The sequence below is a fragment of the Mirounga leonina genome, unplaced genomic scaffold (genome assembly GCF_011800145.1).
Source record: "Mirounga leonina isolate KUSES-001 unplaced genomic scaffold, KU_Mleo_1.0 Mir_174, whole genome shotgun sequence".
In the NCBI taxonomy this organism is placed as follows: domain Eukaryota; kingdom Metazoa; phylum Chordata; class Mammalia; order Carnivora; family Phocidae; genus Mirounga; species Mirounga leonina.
Genome location: NW_023270451.1, coordinates 75,287,306 through 75,310,056, shown reverse-complemented (window position 1 = coordinate 75,310,056; position 22,751 = coordinate 75,287,306). Strand labels below are relative to the sequence as shown.

Below are 22,751 nucleotides of genomic sequence, written 5' to 3'. Positions count from 1 at the left end.
GTAGTAGTCACCTGTATTGAAAGAGATCAAATAATATGGGGACAAAGTGTCTTTTAGATTTGGATGACAGGATGGAAGTCTGTAGGCCTTGATAATAGGAATTCTTTGTTGAAAATTAAGCAACTGGACAAAATCACTTATACTCTTAAAAATTTAAAAAATTCTTCCTCTGTCATCTCACTTGAATGAAACTTCCCCCTGGTGATAATATTTTCTCCATTGTCCTTTTTAGTGAAAACAATTTCTTCTCAATTCCTCCTATCTCACTGAGAATAGGAAAAGGGTTCCTTTTTCCTCAATGCCCCATAATCATTCATGTTAATTACCCTTTCTGTCTCTGATTTCTAAGCTCTTTGACCTTCTCAACACTTATGACCCACATTTTCACTCCAATCTTTCTCTGTATTTCTTACCTTTTGTATTTCCTAGTTTTACTTCTGTTCTGAAATGCCTTTATGCCTCCATTATGAACTCTGTTAAATAATTTTTACTTCTCCAGATTTTAATTAAGTCCTTATCAAGTCTGCACCCATGTTAAATATTTCTATGATGCCTCCCTTAAGCTTCTGCTGTGTCTACTTTACTAATCCATTCATTCTGATAAACCCATTGTCTTTGTCCTCTATTCCTGCTCCTTACTGTAATACCTTGCTAGAAAAATAATCCAACCCTCTAGAAACCCATGCTATTGACTCTCATTCCTGCTCAGCAGTATCTTCGTTCATCTTTTAAAAATGTCTTATTGTGGGGTGCGTGGGTGGTGGAGTCAGTCAAATGTCAGACTCTTGGTTTCAGCTCAGGTCATGATCACAGGGTCCTGGGATGGGGCCCCGAGTCCAGTTCCACATGGAGTCTGCTTGAGATTCTCTCTCCTTCTCCCTCTGTTCCCCCCCACAACTCATGCTCTCTGTCTCTCTCTCTCAAATAAATAAATCTTTTAAAAAATTCCTTAAAGATGTTTTATTGTGATTTTTTGTATTTTGTTGTTCTAAAATTGTGTCTGCTTGTTAACTTGACATTTAAAAAAATATTTCAGTGCTAAAATATTTTAGCAAGAAAGGTTCCTTGTTAAAAAAAATCATGAGAGGGCGCCTGGGTGGCTCAGTTGGTTAAGCGACTGCCTTCGGCTCAGGTCATGATCCTGGAGTCCCAGGATCGAGTCCCACATCAGGCTCCCTGCTCAGCAAGGAGTCTGCTTCTCCCTCTGACCCTCCTCCCTCTCATGCTCTCTCTCATTCTCTCTCTCGCAAATCAATAAAATCTTTAAAAAAAAAATTAAAAAAAAATCATGAGATTCAAAAAGCATGTGATATTTTGGCTTCAAAGATTGATTTCTCAATTATAGGAATTATAGGTTCATGTGTGAAGTAATGTCATTATCCTGTGTCATTTCTCACTGTTAAAAGTTTTACTGTCTCTCTGCATCCTTGAGCCTTGATTCCACCCAAGAATAGGAGTGGAAATTCTCTGTTTACCTTTCCCAAAAAGATTTTACAAATCATTGGTCGGTCACAGAGAAGTAAGTTTCATTTTCTCACTTTTAGATATAGGCTCTTTCCAAATCTTTAAGACTTAGCTTAGAAATCTACCATTTGAACACGAATGAAGTTAGTTGTGTGAGGATGAGGGCTGAGGTTATAACTCTCAAGAACCTGAAATATAAAAAGTCACTATAGTTTACAGGGTATTGGGATTGCTAGGTTTGGGAGGACAAGTATGGGGGTTGGCATCTGGGAACCCACCATCTGGTCCCATTCTAATGAAATTTAAACCTGAGTGAGTTACTTCCTTGTTTGGGTCCTCAACTTTCTCTTCTGTGAAACTAGGTTATTGGGATATCTTATTACTAAGGTTCCCTTCCACCTAAACATTTCAGAATATTATCTTTCATTTATTATCTATAAAATGTTAGACTGTGCCAGTAATGTCACATATATAATTTTATGAGTCCTCACAAGGTAGTTGCTATTGTCTCCATTTTACTGATAATGAAATTGAAGTCCAGAAAGAACCAAAAAAAAAAAAAAAAAAAGAAAGAAAGAAAAAAAAGAAAAAGAAAAGAAAAGAAAGATCAAAGTGACTATTGCTAGTAAGCAATAAAGCTGAAAGTCAGTCCCTCTTCTGTGTGACTCCAAAGCCCATACAGACTTTTTCCATTGCACCATGTTTAGGTGATATGGAAAGAGATCAGGTAATAACCTGACCAGGTCATCTGGCTTGTATGTGACACAGCTGGGACTCAAACTAGGCAGCTTGCCTCTGGAGCACATGCTCCTTACCACTATGCTAAGTGGCCTCTAATCAATTACAGTAGAAATCTGTTATTTTGTTTTCTATCATACCTATGTGGTCTCCTCTGGAGGAGCTCTTTCCATATTGTTTGGGTGGGCTGACCCAGCTCTTATTCTTGGTCATAGATGTTAGTCAGTCACCCATTTGGCCCTGAGCAAAGATTAGTCGGGAATAGGTACAAGACCAAAGGAAGGCTAGTCAGTATTTCTCCAGAGGTTTAATGCATGGTCTCTCTTTGAATTCTCACATTGTGTTGACAGTGTAGGCTTGGCATGTCAATGGCCATTTTGCCATCATATAGAGAAGGATTTTTGAGAAGGAAGCCAACCAAAACAGAGATAAAGGGCCAGTTTCATTGTTTGACCTTCTGGATCCAGCTGTGCCTAAATTAGATATCCCCTGGAATTCTTAACTCCCTTTCTAGCTAACAACAAATTGAGTTGGATTTCTGCCATTTATAACAAGTTCTGACTAATACAAAGATGTTGGGGTATGGCGAGTAATGGGTCAAAAATGGGAAATTGGTTAGGTCAATATGGGATTGTGGACAGTGAGAAGTATCCTGCCTCCAGCTGAGAATTGGCAATCCTTGTTCTGCAATAGCATAGAATCTGTTAAATTTTTGCTTTGTTCTGTCTTGAGACTCAGACAAATGGGCCTACTAATGTTGGAGCTTTAGGGGACTTAGTAGAAAACCACTGGGTATTAGAATTTGTTGGCCATTTTTGCAGTCATCAGGTAGGTCTTGAAGAAAGATGTGTTTGTTGCTACTGGGCTTGTAAGATGAGAGGTAAGATGCTATTTTGCTAAAAAGGGTACTCTGTACTTTTGGATGTCATCCAAGATGACAGAATTTCAGATCTAAGCCTTCTGGAGATAGAAAAGTTAGTGATAGCCAAGGCAAGAAGGTAAAAATCCTAGAAGGAAGTAATGTTGGACTTTGGGAGAATTCTGGTTGTGTCTGAAGACAAGATCTCAGACCACAGATGCCCTACTGGACAAAGGTGCACCATCCAATGAGATGCAGACTGGGTGCAAGGAACACATTAGCTGTGCCTGCCTGTTATATATTATTTCAAGTCAGATGGAGGTCAGTAAGCTGAAGATGGGGCAGATGAGTAAAACAAGGAAGTTCTTTACTAAGAGACAGAAACCATAGGCCACAGGTTAGATATAGGAAATGTGACCCTATTAGATTTCTAGTTTTAATTACTCATTCATGGACCTGACTGAATGTGAATTTACTGAAAGCCTATTACATTTTAAGGGATATTGCCTTATCCATGAAATCTCAACCTGACCATAAAAGCCTATGATTACCAAGGCCATTGTGAAGCCCCCAAACCTATATCTACATGAAGTAGGAGGCAAAAGGGCAATCTTTCCCAAAGTCCATCTTGGATGTGACCACAGAGGAGAGCCAACAAAGAAAGTGTTTCCAGAGAACAGAACAGGGGAAGCCAGGTTGGCTGCATAAAAGAATTCTGGCCACTGCACAATGGCAGAGTCTTTGTTCTTCATGACTAGCAGCAGGATCTGATTTACCTTGTGGACAAGTGGCCAATTTTATTTTTCAGTCTCTCCTACCCTCAATGAAATTTTAAAAAAATGACTGTTCTTTAGCAGTGTATATACAGGTGTGTTGTGGGTGGTTAAATTAACAAGTACATAGACTGAGAAAGTTCAAAGAAGGAGTGAATTTGAACTAGAGGAATAGATATCACATAGATGCCCTGATCTTGGATCTGGCTCCAAAAACCCGACTATTCTTTGGGTTATTTCTTTTTGGAGGGGGTGGAGGGTGAGTAAGTTTTCAGCTGTATATATTATGTTGCATTATGTTCTGCAGGGACATTTTCATGACTGTGTGAACAGGAAGAAGGGTTTGTCTGAATGCCAGGTAACTAAAATGTAGAGTACAGGTAGGGAACTACATGTCGGTTTGATGGAGAGACAACTATAGTTGTAAAGACCAGACATAATAGCAGGTGCATTGGATTATGAATCAAGAAGCTAGGGTTCCAGGCCTGAGTCTGTTACACATAATCTTTGTAGACATCTGTTGGGGTTGGTCAGTACTATCTGATTTATAGCAACAAAACACCTTAACACTCTATGGTGATAATAATAAACTAGCTTCATAGCTTCACATGCACAGCTACAGGCTCATGGTTGACAAAGAGCAGAGACCTAACCTTTAGGCATCTGAACTTACCTTGAGAGCCATGGGTATTTCAATGATGTAAAGATCCACATAATCTAGCTGAAGGACATTAAGTGTCTTCTCCAGGGTTGGACGGACCATCTCTGGCTCATGCCTTGTAGCCCACAGCTGAAAGAATAAAAAGGTGATAGTTAACTAACATCTACACTTTTTTTTTTTTATAATAATGAAACCCTTTAGTCTTAACAAAGCACTCATATACATTATTCACTCATTCATTTTACAAAAATATCTTTATGCTGCAGTGTCATCTGGGTATAGGATGAGCTCATATAACTCTTGACACCTGGAGTATACTTTATCCAAAAATAGTACCAGAGACTTGCAGATCCACCTGAAGCACAGAGTACCTAGGTCGGTGACAAAGTCTTGCCCTGCTCCCTGATAACTTCTGAACTGACCCTCAGCACTTTCACTTCTCCTCATTGTGTAGATAGGGAACATGTATCTGACTAGCTGGTTGGGCTTAGCGCTTTATTTTCATGACACTCTGATAAAAGATGTGCTTTAGCGGAACAAGAAATATGGTTGTGGGAGTGAATTCACTGGATCCTTCACCTTGTGACAGGTGGTGCAGAAGTTGGTGAAACTTTAAATTATTGCAAATGTTTAGATTTTCTGTTCCTTTGTTCTCATTTGGTCCTACTCAGACCCCAGGGAAATTCTGCCAGTTTTTACTAAGAAATTACTGGCTCTCTGGCTAAACTGGTAATGTCACCAAAATAGTGGTGTGGAAGACACAGTCTGGTCCTCTCCAATAAAAGTCAGTAATTTGACAGCTATCCACAGATGAAAATGGGGAGATGGTCAAACAGTACAAACTTTCAGTGATAAGACGAATAAATTCTGGGGATCTAATATAAAACATGGTGATTATAGTTAACACTACTATATTATATATTTGAGAGTTGCTAAGAGAATAGATCTTAAATGTCCTCACCACAAAAAGGAAATGGTAATTATGTGATATGATGGAAGTGTTAGCTAACACTATGGTGGTGATCATTTTGCAATACATAAGTGGATCAAATCAACATGGTGCACACCTTAAGTTTACAAAATGTTTTATGTCAATTATACCTCAATGAAGCTGGAAAAAATAAAATAAACTTGGCTTAACAACAACAACAAAAAAACAGAAAGAAAATGAAATTACTCAATCTGTAAAGTGTTAGGTAATGAAAGATTAAGGCTTAGGTTGTCGGACTAGAGCATGTGTACCCTCAAGGTCTCTAAAGCATAGGGTACTGAGGGATCCTCAGAACTTTGGGATAAGTTAATACATCTTCTTGGAGCATCAAATTTGTTCAAAGTGTTTTTGGGGAAAAAGCTTACAGTTCTGTACCCTTTTTCTCACAAGGGCAAGCAAAATTGGTAAAATTTGATTTTTCTCTATGTTGGACAATAATTTTTTTTTCTTGCCTTAAATTCAAAAAGAATAGACAACAATGTGGAAAAGAGTAGTGGAAAAATGTGTTTTTGTCATTACTGTGGGACCCTTTGGTGTGTTATTGCTGCCATCCCATCTAGCTGAAAATTCTGTTTTATACATTTTAATTTATTTTTATTCAACAAACACATATAGTCCTAGCTCTGTGCCAGGTACTATGTTTAAGTGCTTTGTAAATGTTAACTTATAGCAACTTTATGAAATAGATGACTTAATTTGGTTCCATGTTTCCAATATGATAGATATTGCAACAGTGTTAACTGTTTACCAGGGGAGGTAAGAAAAGTTTTTTGGTTTGTTTTTCTTGGTGGTAACTTAAAAACCCAATTTTTACATTGAAACAAAATGAAACAAATGAGAATATATTATGGGGGGAAATGTAAAAGTCTGAAAAAATTTTAGGATAAGACATAAATCTTTTTTTTTTTTTAAGATTTTATTTATTTGAGAGAGAGAGAATGAGAGACAGAGCGCATGAGAGGGAGGAGGGTCAGAGGGAGAAGCAGACTCCCTGACAAGCAGGGAGCCTGATGCGGGACTCGATCCCGGGACTCCAGGATCCTGACCTGAGCCGAAGGCAGTCGCTTAACCAACTGAGCCACCCAGGCGCCCTAAGACATAAATCTTTAAAAATATTTCTCGCTTCAGGCAGGCTGCTTTGGCCTGCATTCTCAGGATCTGAGTTCAAGATTATTCTTCACCAGAAACATTTTGGGAGCACCAGGTTAAGGTTTGGTGTTTACTCTAAGGAGAGACTGTAATAATAAAATCTTAAGGAATAAAAATTGTAAAGCTATAATAAAGTAAAAATCTTCAGGCTGATATTTTGGGGTAGTGGCTATATGTGGCCCGCTTGGAATCATAATCCATAAGTGGCTGGAGACCTGGGGAACCACAAACTCCTAGGGAGCTTGGCAAGGAGGCTGAATGGGGAGCTGGGAGGAGGGGGTGTCTGGGGGAGCGAATGAAGTCAGAAAGAGTATCTTGGTCTCTTTTAGAACACTCAGGAGAATTGTATTACACGTTCTCCAAAGTTGTACAGCTTTATTTCTGCAAAGCTGTCTGTAAATATGCATCCTGTATTTCCACTGGCTTGCATTTTAATCACGATGCTTTATCTTTCTGATTGCTCTATAGTGAATAGTGATTTCTAATGTTCGAAATTTCATATGCTCAAAAGTAGAGATATAAACAAAATGTCATATATCCACACAATAGAGTATTATTTGGCCATAAAAAAAGAAATGAAATTCTCATATATGCTATAACATTAATGAACCAAGAAAATGTTACACTAAGTGAAAGAAGCTAGATACAAAAGGCCACATATCATATAATTCAATTTTTATGAAATGTCCAAAATAAAAAACTATAAAGACAGAAAGCAGATCAGTAGTTGCCAGTGACAGGGGTGGGGGGAGAGAAGGAAAAATGGGAAAAATTGGAGTGATGGAAGTATTCTGGAATTAGGTAGTAGTGATGCTTGTGCCGCTTTGTGGATACATGAAAAGCCACTGATTTAAACTGATGAATTTTATGGTATGTGAACCGCAGCTCAATAAAAAAATTAGCGATCTATGGACAAATAGGCATAGAAAAAAAAAAGAAGTCTGCCCTTTTAAAGAAAGCTTTGGCAAATGTTTATGTAATATGAACCACCTCCATCCACCCTCTCTTGCCTCTACTCCCCAATTTTTCTGCTTTGTAGATTTGGCTCTTCCCATATTGTCTTAAATCAATGCCCATGTATGAAGAAGGAGCTTTGCCCTAACTTTCAACAGGCTAATTAATCAGTCCCTGAATTCTGGGCAAGAATGAGGAATTTGGGAGTTGAGAACTCGCTCTTCTTGGTGAGCCCAACATTCTTTAACAAAGTGATATAAGATCATTATTAATATAAGGAGTTGGAGGGTGAAGGGATGATCTTACCTTTCCACAGTAGAAAATATCCTCCCTCCGCACCTTTCCTTCTGCTATCTTCTCCCTGATGGCCTCCCCCACTTCGTGCTCATTCCGGTAGACGTAGGCCCCGTCAATGTGCCGGTACCCTGAATCAATGGCGATCTTCGCTGACTTCGCACAGGTCCCCTTAGGGGTCTGAAATGGCAAAGGGGTTGTTGTAGGGAAGAGAAGAAGTGGATCTTTCCTTAATCATTCTTTTATTTTTATTTTTTAAATTTTTAAAAAGATTTTATTTATTTATTTGACAGAGAAAGACACAGCGAGAGGGGGAACACAAGCAGGGGGAGTGGGAGAGGGAGAAGCAGGCTTCCCGCCGAGCAGGGAGCCCGATGCGGGGCGCGCGATCCCAGGACCCTGGGATCATGACCTGAGCTGAAGGCAGACGCTTAACCAACTGAGCCACCCAGGCACCCCTCCTTTACTTTTTTTTTTTTTTTAAGATTTTATTTATTTATTTGAGAGAGAGAGAATGAGAGAGAGCACATGAGAGGGGGGAGGGTCAGAGGGAGAAGCAGACTCCCTGCCGAGCAGGGAGCCCAATGCGGGACTCGATCCAGGGACTCCAGGATCATGACCTGAGCTGAAGGCAGTCGTTTAACCAACTGAGCCACCCAGGCGCCCCCAGGCACCCCTCCTTTAATCATTATTCATCAGGCTACTCTGCACATAGACATTGTTTTGCAACAAAAATGACAAATTCCCAATTACATGCTGTTGTGATTGGAAGATGATGTCTGAAGGCTGAGGACACTGACCTCACAGAGAGTTTCCTTCACACCCTCAGTGGGGGACTCCTTGCATACCAAGTCTGCCCTAGCTTTGTGGCCTCAGAAACATAACTTGATCAGTTTTACCAGTGACAAGAGATTTCATAACAGCTATGTTATAGGAAGGCACAAGTTCATTGAAGAAGGCTCCATTATAAATCAAAGTTTTGGAAAAACAGAGATACATCCACAGAACGGAATATCATTTAGTAATAAAAAGATGTAAAAACTGTAACTTTTTTGTTATGTAAATGTAAATTTAAAAAATACATGAAGTACTGCTATAGCCACATGGGTGAATATCAAGACAATTATACTAAGTGAAAGAAGCCAGATGAAAAATATATTATGATTCCATTTATATAAAATGCCAGAAAATGGAAATTAATGTATAGTCCAGATGCAGAGAAGTGATTACCTGGGGTGGGGGACAGAACAGGCATGGAGGCAGGGATTATGAAAGAACACAAGGAAACTTCTGCAGTGATGGATATGTTCACCATCTTGATTATAGTGTTGGCTTCATGGGTGTACATATGAGTCAAACTCAACCAAAATGAATACTTTAAATATGTACAGTTTATTGTATGTCAACTATTCCTCAATAAATTGGGAAAGAAGAGTGTTGGGGGGCATGTTAGATTTTCAAGATATATTTTTATCAAATTTGTTAGCCAAATCTTTGTTTTATTAGCCTACATGAAGCATAAGAATAACATCTCCCCTGGACATTGACAGAACCAAAAGACCTGACAAACTCTTGACACTGGAAGTATAAGTTATCCATTCTTCAGATTGCACATAAATTGGTGCTCTTTAGTTAGGATGACATTTTAAATACACATGAGTGTGTCTCACTTTAGTTACATTTTTTCTTAAGGAGAATGGAAGACTTGGGGCGCCTGGGTGGCTCAGTTGTTAAGCGTCTGCCTTCGGCTCAGGTCGTGATCCCAGGGTCCTGGGATCGAGCCCCGCATCGGGCTCCCTGCTCGGCGGGAGGCCTGCTTCTCCCTCTCCTGCTCCCCCTGCTTGTGTTCCCTCTCTCGCTGTGTCTCTCTCTGTCAAATAAATAAAAATCTTTAAAAAAAAAAAAAAAGAGAGAGAATGGAAGCCTTGATGGATATTTCCATCAAGACAAGCATCTAGTCTCGCTGAATAAAATGTGCAAATTATCTTTTAGGTTGTGTGTGGAGGAGAGGATTAATCTTATTTGTAGATTTTAATTGACCTCATATTCAGATGGTGACCATTCTGATCTTGTTCACAAATGTTGAGAACTACTTGTGCTTGCTTCTATATCTTCAGTGTTCTAACCAAATGCTTGACAAATCTCAACAGACCTGTGAATTCTGGCCCATAGAAATTGATTTATTGAGAATGAGTGAGACAAGAAATCTCTTGCATTTCTAGTGACTTTATAGTCCAGGGCTGGAAATAAAAAGCACTAGAAGCATAAATTATATTTTCTTTCCCTACTTCAGTTGAAAGTCATCACTATTGAGAAGATAAGAGGATATGAAAAATGAACAAATTTGCTACACAGATGTTATTAGAAAATAGGATTCATAGTCACAAATATCAAATAGCTAGGAAAAGAGACACACATTCCAGGAATGTCAGAAATACCTCTTTGGTTTCTTAATTGACAACATGATTAATAGAGCTTGAATAGAAATTGAGGCCAAAAAGCCCCACAAAACACCCTGTAAAATGAGATGTTATGGACAACAGCAAGTGTGACAACAAAGGTATACTGGAAGAGGAGGCTTGGGGTAGAATCCAGAAATTTAAGGGAAAAAAATAAAAATACTACTTCCATTATCAGGTATATACATAGTATTAATGAAAAAATAAAGCTTCATATGAAATGGTAAAACATAACCTCAGAAATAGCACTGAGATTTTGTGAATCTGGAATTGATAAATGTAAGTATAGAACTCAAATAGATTTAACACAAGGGGAAAACCCCAAAACAATGCATATTAAAGTATATACTTATATTTTCAAAGATCAACCCAAGACAAGAGACACAGGGGAGAACATTTAGGATAAAGAAGATGAGAAAGACAAACACTAAATTAGGAGCGTGGTACTGACCCTTAGCCTGAAGTAACATATGAATGATGCTTTATTTCATAAAGACATGGCACAGAAGCAAGTTATAGTAGTGAGTCTTCTATTATTCAGCTGCCATTAAAGAGCCTTTTCTAAAAGCTGAATATCTGATACAGTCTTTGCTTGCTAAAAATATTTTCCCTCAGATGGCAGAAGCAGCAATGAGGTGAATTACTATTTTGGACTTAATTCTAATCAATATGGAGGAACTAGTTGGAAATGTGGATGTGAGAAAAATGCTTCTTTATAATTCTTAAATGTAGCATAAGAGAACTGTATGTACATTCTGACAGATTCTTTAAGAAAATTCACTTTAAGGAAAACTCAGAAAGATAAAAAAAATACCATATTTGGAGACTTAAATAAATGATATGATAGTAGAATCTTAAATGCAAAATTTTGACTCCACCATTAAGGATGATATCAGTGAAATAAAGAATTTTGTTTCCAAAAATAGTCAACAGCACCCTTCCTCCACTTAAGAAAGGGGAGAATCCTATGAGGATGTGGTGCCATCTTCCAGGATGTAACACATACCCTAGGTGAACATCCATTATATGGTGTTGTGTCCCCAATAAGTCAAATACACAAGTCTGAAAATGCAGTAGGAGTGGTTCAGCTTAGCATTACTCCCTTTGACTCACTTAGAAAATGAGTACTTCTCATCCCTGAATTTGAGGCTCTGTGGATCCTTGTTCCTAGCCTTAGTTCCCAGGGGAACCCAGACTCCTTATTTCAAGAGTTCAGTATTTGAAGAAAGATGTTGCCATAGTGTCAGGGGTAAGTGACTTGATCCCAGGAGGAGATAGGGTTCCTTCACTGTTACATGATGAGCCAGGGCGGAAAACATTGGGCACTGAGGCCATCCAATGATATACCCCTTCCCACTTTTGCTAGTTAATGGATAAGAGTAGCAGCCATGATCCTAGAAGGATAAGTGGACCAGAGACTCAGACAACTTGAGAGATGAGGATCTAGGTTATAATATTTCATAAGCCACCTAGATCAGAAGAGATGTTGGTTAAGAGTGAAAGAAATCTAGAATGGGTAGTCCAGGAGGGAGATAAGTTGCAACTTGAATATAGCTTTGGTGGCAGGTGCTATTTCATTCTGTTAACCTACCCCTTTAAAAACTTTACCAGGAGAGAGACCAAACAAAATTCTGGAAGTTTTCCCAGGGGTGAACTTAGCATACAAAGCCAGTAGGTTCACTGTTGGTGGGAATGCAAGCTGGTGCAGCCACTCTGGAAAACAGTATGGAGGTTCCTCAAAAAGTTGAAAATAGAGCTACCATATGATCCAGCAATTGCACTACTGGGTATTTACCCCAAAGATACAAATATAGGGATCCGAAGGGGTCCGTGCACCCCAATGTTTATAGCAGCAATGTCCACAATAGCCAAACTGTGGAAAGAGCCAAGATGTCCATCGACAGATGAATGGATAAAGAAGATGTGGTATATATATACAATGGAATATTATGCAGCCATCAAAAGGAATGAGATCTTGCCATTTGCAACGACGTGGATGGAACTGGAGGGTATTATGTTGAGCGAAATAAGTCAAACAGAGAAAGACATGTATCATATGACCTCACTGATATGAGGAATTCTTAATCGCAGGAAACAAACTGAGGGTTGCTGGAGTGGGGGGTGGGGTGGGAGGGATGGGGTGACTGGGTGATAGACACTGGGGAGGGTACGTGCTCTGGTAAGCGCTGTGAATTGTGCAAGACTGTTGAATCTCAGATCTGTACCTCTGAAACAAATAATGCAATATATGTTAAGAAAAAAAAAAAAGAAGAAGAAGAAGAAGGTAGCAGGAGGGGAAGAATGAAGGTGGGGAAATTGGAGGGGGAGACGAACCATGAGAAACGATGGACTCTGAAAAACAAACTGAGGGTTCTAGAGGGGGGGGGTGGGAGGATGGGTTAGCCTGGTGATGGGTATGGAGGAGGGCACGTTCTGCATGGAGCACTGGGTGTTATGTACAAACAATGAATCATGGAACACTACATCTAAAACTAATGATGTAATGTATGGGGATTAACATAATAATAATAATAATAAAAAAAAGACAAAGCCAGTAGGTTCAGTTGGCACCAGGGGTAAACTGTAGTGGCTGTTATGATGTACCACAGGATAGAGGCACTCATTTGCTCAGCTGCCACCAGTATTGGCTGCTGGTTACTCACATCTGATCCCCTCTATGAATGATACAGGGTGTAACAGTCTGGCTCCCTCACCTCAACTCAGCAGAACTCTGTAGCACCATTCCAGAGCTCCCTGTGGGACTAATGAGCAACTGGATCACAGTGCAATTCTCCACACTGAACAAACCTACTTTTCTTACTTCCCTAAAGGTCTGATTCCTGGGAGTACTCCCCACTAAGCCTCCTGCATGCAAATCTTGTTCTCAGAGGCTGTTCTCCACAGTGGCCAACCTAAGACACTAGGGTAAAGAAGGATTTCTTAAGCTACAGAAGTACTAATCTAATGATACATTAAGAGTGATAAATGTGACCACGTTAAAATCAAGAAACTCCATTCATCGACACACCATTAAAAGTGTAAAAAGACAAATAGGAAGAGATATTTTCACATAGATATAACTGACAAAGGACTCATCCCAGATTTGTACAAATCCACTATTGATAAGAGAAATCCAATAAAGAAAAATGCACAGATGGCCTACTCACTTCGCAAAAGATATCAAAATGTTTAATAAAAATATGAAAAACTGGCCAATTTTATCTAGAGTTAAGGAAATGGAAATTTAACCACAATAAGAGATTATTCCACACTTACTAGAACTGCATAAATTAAAAAGACACCAAGTGTTGGTGAGAATGTGGGGCAGGGGTACTCTCATACATTGTTGGAAGGAGTGCAAGTTATATGAATACCTTGGAAATTATTTATATTGACATCATTTCCTAAAATTGAAGATACTGTCCTGGATGGGAGAACAGTCCCACTCCTATGTGTATATCTTAGTGAAACTCATACATATGTACAATAAGACCTATGTAGGACTTTGAGCGATAGTGTCTGCAAAGTCCCAAACTGGAAGCAATTCAAATGCCCATCAACAGTAAAATGGTTACCAGCATGTTCTTATAATTAAGCAATCACAGAGTAATAAAAATGGTCAAAGACCATGATTAGTAACATGGGTGAATTTTACAACATTATATTTAGAAAAAGAAGCAGAAAAAATGCATCCAGTGTTTCTATTCATATAAAGTTCAATAATTGTATAGAAATGTATGTTAGAGTTGTATAACTCTTAGAAAAGAGCAAGAACATCACCATAAAATCAGAAGAGCAATCCCCTCTTGAGGGAGGAAGGCTTTTAGGTTGAGAAAGGCACACACAGAGTTTCTGGGGTTTGGTATGTTCTAATTTTGGATCTTATAGCTAACAGATGTTCACTATAAAAGTATTTGTCCCTCCTTCAGTCCATTGTCTTCCAAAATTTTAACTGTTAAAAAAAGAAAAGGAGGTAGATCAAAAATAAGAGGTAAGTGACTCAATAAGTTTCAAAGCCTTAGATTTGAAGAACTTGGGACTAAAGCCTCATTTTTGGCCTTGGATCGACCATCTGCTCTCCTTAGCCTAGATCCAATTGGTTGCCAGCTTTGTAGAGCTTCCCTCAACGATGTGTGGCCTTCAGCCAAGTTACTTCCTTCCTAGGCTCCAGCCAAATTAGTTTCCTCACAGCTATCAACCGCGTTCAAGTCTTTGTTCTTTTTTGCCTGATTTATTTGTAGAAGCCTTCTCACCTGATCTATATGTGTTGTCTCTTCTCATTTTAATTCATTGTAATTTGGGCAGGTTAATATTTTTGAAAATAAACCTATGTTTTACTCCCTGGTATTTTTTTTTTACCCGCAACTGCCCTCCCTCCCCACACCATTTTTTTGCAGGTTGATGTACAGCACTAATTGCTTCTGGAGAGGAATGGGGTATGTGTATATATATATATATATATATATATATATATTGCACCCTATATATATATATATATGGAAGGGGTGCAATATATATATGTATTTATATATGGTATATATATATATGCAATATATATATATATACACAATGGTATGTATATATACACCATATTCCATATATATATGGAAGGAGTGCTATATATATATGTGTGTGTGTATATATATATATATAAAACAAAATGCAGAGGTCATTTCTTTGTGTTTGATTTTTGAAAGCAAAGGCTTCTGTGGCAGCTGTGTGAGGTTGAGGGGATCACAGGTACTGGGAAAGAACTCAGGATATATACTATACTAATAGTAAAAATAAACACCAACTGAATTCTTGACCTTCAGAATATTAGCCCACAGAGCATCTTACAAAACTATAGATGAGTTGCTATTACTAGAAATTAATAATTACTTATAATATTTTCTGAAAACTGTTAGAAAATCAGGTCATGCTGGACCCTGGCTTATGCATACAATCGGCTGTAGTGGAGAAAGTTGCTATCCTTGGACTGGTCAGTGGGATCTCTGGTTCTGCTTATTCTTGCACTCATGCCTGCTATCAGAATGGGAAAGCAGGACAAAATGGAGAAATAGACTTAGCTCCCCAGGACACTTAATTGTGCTTCCTGCCTGGTTCCTGGTCTCTTTAAGTAGAGGCTATAGAACCACCATCACCTCTGACAAAGATTTTTTGCCCTTGCCTCATCCAACTTCAGCAAGAATCCTAAGTCAGGTTAGCAACAACCCCCCACCCTCCATATCTGATCCCCCTCCCTGTCTAATCAGGTTCCTCATCTGCCACCATCGCCCAGGCGATGTCTAGTTGGCTAGCAAGAATCCCCCCTTATCCCTGATGTTTCCTCTCAGTAATTTTCCATCCACTGACCTTGGCTATAAATTCCCACTTGCCCATGCTGTATTCAGAGTGGGAGCTCAACCTCTCTGCCCCCCAGCCCCTGCAAAATCCCAACACAGTGGTTCCTAGACCTATCACAACAGCAATTGCCCGTGAATAAAGTTCCCCTTATCATGCTTTAACAAGGGTCATTGCATTATTCTTTTCCTTTAACCTGCTGTCCCCATTGTATAATAAACATGCCTGGTATAAAAACAAGGCGAAACAAGGTTCCTTGGGTTGAGAGGAGGAGGGGGATTCGATGGGCATTGAGGAGAAAGCAAGGGATATTTAAAGGATGGCAAAATCCTGAGAAGGAGTCCTAAGCCTGTGCTCCCCATCCCCTTCGAGCTCAGGGGCAGAATGGACTTAATGTTTCAGGCTCCCCCTTGGTACTCATCAAAGGTTTGGACTTCACCTCTCTGTTGCCCCAGATACAAAGCCTTTGGCTCACTCTCCAGACTGTAAAAACTGCTTGCAGCTACAGAAATCTCAATGAGGACCACCCAGGAAGGAATACTGGATCATTTATGACCCCCAATTTACTCATTAGACCACTCCTTCCCCATAACTTGATGTTTCTTGATCTACCGCATAACTGGATTTGCTCATTACTACTTTAACTTTGAACCAGTGTCATCTCTCTTAAAGCACTTGAGCTTTTCCTTACATTTTAGTTATATGTGTCTCTTTTTCTGTCCTCCGTCACTCTACTTAAATCCCTTGTTTCTAGATCACTGTTTCAATCCCTGTGTTACCTAGAAAAATGCCCCGCATATGGTAGGCACACAATGAATTATTTATCAAACTAAATTATCGCCCATTTTCCAAAATATTTACCATTGGTCCTGGATTTGTGTCATTTGCACATTTGGTAACATTTTTGAGTTTTACTTGCAGTTTTTGATAAATATGGGCTATTAACTCCATGGACTGATGTTCATAAAAAGAGAATTGACTTCTATCAAAACTGAAGAAAAGGAATAAGACCCAAACTGTCACCTGTCAGAAATTCCCAGATGGAGCTGTAGGGAAATCTGTCGGGAAGCTATTATAGACTATTGCATCCCTGTATGAAAACATTCTGGGAAGCTTTCAAAAGGAAAAAAGTCACCTGGATAATTTGCACGTGTTAGTTTTCATTAGTTATCATCAGGTGGGGTAATGCACAGAGTGTTTGGTGATACTAAGTTCTGGTTCCATCTCAAATTCCCTGAGTCCACAGGCATGAAACACCTTTATAAGAGATTTGGACCCACTTAAGAGAAAGAAAAATCTTTGAAAGCCAGGAGAAGCTGGGCTGGGGGCCCTCACACAACTTCATAGTACTGTTCCTCCAAGTTGCTTTCCCAGTTCTTTTTTAAAGATTTTTATTTATTTATTTGACAGAGAGAGACACAGTGAGAGAGGGAACACAAGCAGGGGCAGAGGGAGAAGCAGGCTTCCCGTGGAGCGGCGAGCCCGATGTGGGGCTCGATCCCAGGACCCTGGGGTCATGACCTGAGCCGAAGGCAGATGCTTAATGACTGAGCCACCCAGGTGCCCTTGCTTTCCCAGTTCTTGTCTCCACATGCTCTGGTGGAATGTAAACGGGGCAGAGGTCAGAGGAGGTATTATTAGCCTTCCTTACTTTGGCCTTTCATGTCTGCTCCCATCCTTCTCCCCCTGAAGATTTGCCTAGATCTTTCTCTGGCACTCTCCTGCTCTCTAACTTCTGTGTAAAAAGTGAACAGGATCCCAGGACAGACACTGACTGACATGACCACATACACAAAACACAAATGAATTTCAGTTAAAGAGTTACCTCAGCCTGGCATTCACCTTCTACCCCTTGTTGTGGAGTGAAGATTTGAAAATAATCTCAGGCATGCCAAGTAGAGAAGACTAAATTTTGGCATTAGATTTTTGCCTTGATTCTGATTCTGAAGTTAAATCTAATTGAGGACTTTTATTTCATGGTGGCTGACTTGGGCACGGGTAGTTCTAGCCTCTGCCTCATCAGTCCTGGGAAGATGATAAAGGAGTTATCAGTTCCATAGCTTGGAATAGAAAGCCATGAATCTGCTTTATATGAGATACTCCATTCTTTCCACTCCTCATCTCCCTCTGCAGCCCAACAGACCTTCCAGATAAATGTGGTATATTTTTCTTTACATTAGAGTTTCTGATTTGTGAGACATACCCAATAACTCCATTTATTACTTTACAACTGGTAATATTTCTGATCACAAATGTAGTTGGTGTATGCATGATCTTCATTTCTCATAGTATTCTTCTGTCATATTGTCTAATTGGTGTATGTCTTATCTTCTGAAGTGAATTTTAACTCTTTTTTGGGGAAATAACACATGACTGATTTTGAATGTCTCTAACCTATAGCATTTAATATTACTAGATACATTGTAGGTACTTAATAGTACTTATTGTTAGGCACAGCACTTTGAGCCCAACTGAGTTTCAGGATACACACACACGCACACACACATTCTACATACTTTCAGGATGTATATTCCTAGGTTCTTTCATAAATAGAAATACACATAGAAAGTCATAGTTAGAAATACACAGTTTCATTGACATTAGATATATTCTCAACAGGCAATAGAGTATAGGGATTAGAACATTGGATTTGGGGGGCATCTGGATGGCTCGGTCAGTTGAGCATCTGCCTTCAGCTCAGGTCATGATGCCAGGGTCCTGGGAGAGAGCCCTGCTTGGGGTTTCCTGCTCCCCTGGGAGCCGCTTCTCCCTCTCCCTCTGCTTGCCACCCTCCCTGCTTGTGCACTCACTTTCTCTCTGTTAAATGAATAAATAAAATCTTTTAAAAAAAAACAACAACATTGGATCTGGACCCAAAGTACATTGGTTCAAATCCAAGCTCTGTTCTCTAGCATTATAAGTTTGGGACAATTTTTTATCTCTCTATACTTCAGTTTTATCATCTATAAATGGGGTTAAATGGTATATCTTTCATAATGTCTTGAGGATTAAATTAGAAAATACATGTAATGTGAAGCACTTAAAGGAGTTCCTGGCACATGTTAAGTGTCCCCAAAATGTTAGCTGTTATTATTGTATCTATTTACATCTCCCTAGCCTCTGATGCTCACAAACATAGAGATCCCCTTTTATAAACTTATTAATTTGAAAGCATCAGCTGAATACCCATTACATACTAGATACTATCCTGGAAATACAGAGCTGAACAAGACATTCTCTTTCATAATGAATTTCACAGTCTTGTGAGGCAGATTACAGAGAAACAAGGATTACAATACAGTGTGATAAGAGCTACAGTAGAGTCAAGTAAAAGGGACATGTGAACATGCAAGAGGGGCAAGTTGTGGTGGCTGGAGGGATGGGATTCTAAGGAGCGGTGTCCTTGGGCTGAGTCCTGAAGGTTGAGCAGAAGTTGGCTAACTGAACAAACCAAGAGAAAGAGTGTTCCAGGTAGAAGGCAGCATGTTCACAAGCATGGAGATGGGAGAGTTGTTCAAGGAACTTAGGCAGTTATGTTTTACACACAGAGGGAAAGGTGGAAGAGTGGTGGTAGATTCTGCTGGACAGATGGGTCTTGACTGAACCTTGAAAGCTCAGTGTGCAAGGTAAGGAATGTGGACCCTACCCTATAATTGACAGAGAGCCATTGAAATAATTAAGCACAGGAGTGACATGATCAGATTTGGGTCCAAGGAAAATCCTGACAGCCCCATTTTGGATCATTAATTGGAGGGGACAAAATTGGAAGAATAGCTTAACAATAAATTAAGAACCTAAACTAAGGCAATGACAAAGGAGATAAAGAGGAGGGTGTGAATTGAAAGCCCATTTTTGAGATAAATTGAACAGCGATCATTTGGATATAATGTGGACAAGGGGAGATATGAGGAAGAGGGCAGAATGAAGGAATATACTCAGACTTCTGGCCTGGAGGGCTCAGAATGGTAGTATTATTTACTAGGAGAAGTATTTTGGGGGGTGGGGGAAGGGGAAATGTGAGATGGTGTAGGCTTGTAAGCCCCTTGCAGGCCCAGATCATTTGAGGACTGCACTGAGGTTAAGGACGGCCAGGCAGGCCTAGGCCAGGAGGAGAAAATGTTCTCTTCCCCTTATCTCATGTTGCAAGTTCTAAATGCCTGGATCAGCAGGAAGTGGCTCTTGCCTCGCTTAAAGTGTATCTTTCTAAACAGAAGTGTTCTTTCTAAAGACAAAGAACATGTTGTCTCCAAAGGAAGGATGGCTAAGAAAATTCTTTATTCTGCAAGCATAAACAGGATGTATTTTGTTCTTATTGAATTTCATGTATATTTCACTTCACGGATGTTGGCTTGATACTTTAAGTATACATTGTTATATTTATCTGATCACTGCGAGTATATAGCTATGTGAGTAATAAACGGCAGTATGCAGTTGCAAGTTCTGCCTTTGCTCTGCATCCCCTGTGTCCTGGTGATTTCGTAGACCCTTACCCAGGGACCCCAACGCACTAGACGTTGACAGAAATGGATAGTGTAGTTTTGTCATATTGAGTAAGAGGTGTCTGTGGAAGACAGGGTACATACTGTCTGTCCAACAGAATTATCCAAAGAGCTTGTTAAATGCAGCCTCTGCACCTAAAGATCCAGATTCAGGAGACCAGAGGTGAGGCCTAAGGACCTGTATTTTTTTTAAATTCCCAAGTGGTTCTGATAAAGCCAGTCCACAGTTGTATGGGGATATGTAACAAAACAAAACAAAAAAAAGGAAATAGAGATTTAGGTGTCTCTGCATGAATGTAGTTGGAGCCAAGATTGTGAATGAGGTCATAGACAGACAATGGGCAAAGTAAGAAGAGGAAGGGGCCAATGACTCAGACCCTTGTAATTGTTCCAACAGTGATTTTCCTTTGCATTATCAAAAACAAGGGGACTGGGCAGTTGCAGTGGAATGTGGGATTGTGCTATGAGAGTTAACTACTCTTGGCTTATTTTTCTTTTTTCTGCCTTCCATTCTTTATGCTGCCCCAGAGTCATCTTTCAGAAGCACTGATCTCATGATGCTTTTCCTCTGTTTCCAAACTTCACATAATTCCTCCTTTTATACAGAGTGAAGTTCCAACTCCTTGGCATGGTATTCAAGGTCCTTTATGATCTAGTCTCAACCTGCATTTCCAGAGCCAGCTGCTGTTGCCTCCACCACTAATTCCTTGTGCCAGCCACGGTGGGCTTGGCCTTTGCCAGAAAGATCATTTATCTTTGTGCCTCTATACTTCCCCTTTGCCCCAAACGTCCTGCCTCAGCTCTCCCTCTCTGCCTTCTAACTCACAGCTTTCCAAAGGTCATTCCTATGCAATCACACAAATCTGCTAGCATTTCTACACATACCACTGTTTATTCTGGTAATCAGCATTAAATTTGAATTACAATGAGGAAAGCAGAAAGATATTTTTCTTATAAGTAGAAACTGTGTTTAAATGGAAACCCACTCAGTCTTGAAGGTCAAATTTAACTATTCCCTTGTCTGTGTTTTCAGAGAGATGGTTTATAGTTCTAGGAGAGCATTTACTCTCAACTTCATTGTTCTACAAGTAGCTATTAAAGAGTCTGCTTCCTCTATTTGATTTTTAATCCCTAGACAGCACAGACACTGTTCTCTTCATATTTAAGCTTCTATAGTCTAGTGCTTCATACCTCGGAGGTTTTTACGAAATGTTTGTTAGACTGAACTGGAAATTCTCAAATATAAGTTTAAAAACCCCACAAGTTGTAAACTCAGTTCATTCTAATAATCTGCATTCAGCTAAATTTCAGCAAGGGAAGAAGAAATGACCCATCTTTTAATCCAAGATAATTTTAAATTATAAACTGATACAGTTTTAACCTCTGGCTCAGTACTCAGGATGCCAAATAGTACTCCTTGGAGATTACTCTCATTATTATAAAAAGTAAGCCAATGAAATCCACTCAAAATGAATTAAAAATTATGCTCTAGGAAAGTTTCCAAAACATTAAAATAAAAGAGAAAGAGAGAGAAATTTACCAGTTTAGGTTCTGAGTAGGTCCCAAGACCGATGATAGGAATGCTGTTTCCATCACTTAGAGGAATGCGGTGGTTTGTAGCGCTCAGGTACATCCTGGAGAGAGTCTGGGTTTCCAGTTTTTAGGAGTGATTCTGGAAGCCTCTCGAGAAGTCTTTTTGAAAAGATCTAGGGCCCCGTTAATCAAAGAAAGGAGAGCCAGAGGGAGGAGCAGTGGGAGGGAAGAGAGATTAGCAGATGTATTTCTCAACCTGTTTTTTTCCAGGTTATTTTGAAAAGCCTGATCTTGTTCTTTGAACTTCATCAGAGGCCTGTAAATAACATAACCCATTAAGAGCTGTTGCTTAGTTCTCTATAAAGGAAAGAGGGAAAACCCAAAAAGAAACAAATCTAGCTGGCTTCTACCAGTTAGGATGATGCTTTCATTGGCAAGTAACTGGCTGATCTCAAATTCTCTTAAATTATAAAGGACATTTATTGGTTCATATTTCTGAAAGCTTCGACATAAGGGCTAGTTTCAGGTGAGAATACAGCAGTTTCCCAGGACTTCCTTGGGGATTCTGATGCAGTAGAAATGAGAAGAGGTCTGGGATTTTATTACCTTGTTAAGTTTGAGAAATACTGGGTCAGAGGAACAAGCGATGTGGCCTAGAACCAGTTTCTTGCCTTCCAGTACATGTCTCTGCCTCCTCGCTCTCTCAGCAGACTGGTTCCACCCTTATTGTTAAAGGATGGTGACCAGTCCTTGGAGTGACATGGTTCCAGATACAAACTCAACAAAAAAGAGATTTTTATTTACTCCACTGCTCACACAGCAACCTAGAAATGGTCTTTTTGGTCTCCACTACCTTTCTTGCTTCATGGATGCATCACTAAGCCAATCATGATGGTCAAAGCAGAAATATAAGATTGATCACCTGCAGACAACTAGAAGCCATGTCTAAATTTAGAGTTGGGGTTAATCTTATCTGGGCAGAATCTGGAGATTGTTAAGGAAAAGGAAAGAAGTAGTGGGTAGAGAAACAACTA

At 39.5% G+C, this 22,751-nt stretch overlaps 1 protein-coding gene across 1 annotated transcript in view; it reads right to left on the bottom strand.

Annotated features, from left to right (window-relative positions):
- AKR1D1 (aldo-keto reductase family 1 member D1) overlaps positions 1–21,907 on the bottom strand; it is a 45,011-nt gene extending 23,104 nt beyond the window's left edge. The window contains exons 1-3 of the mRNA XM_035021186.1: positions 21,725–21,907; positions 7,896–8,063; positions 4,508–4,624 (exon numbers count right to left, since the gene is read on the bottom strand). Of these exons, the coding sequence (XP_034877077.1) occupies positions 4,508–4,624; positions 7,896–8,063; positions 21,725–21,817 (378 nt within the window). The 5' untranslated portion in view covers positions 21,818–21,907. The remainder of the gene's footprint in view (positions 1–4,507; positions 4,625–7,895; positions 8,064–21,724) is intronic.
- Positions 21,908–22,751: the final 844 nt, after the last annotated feature.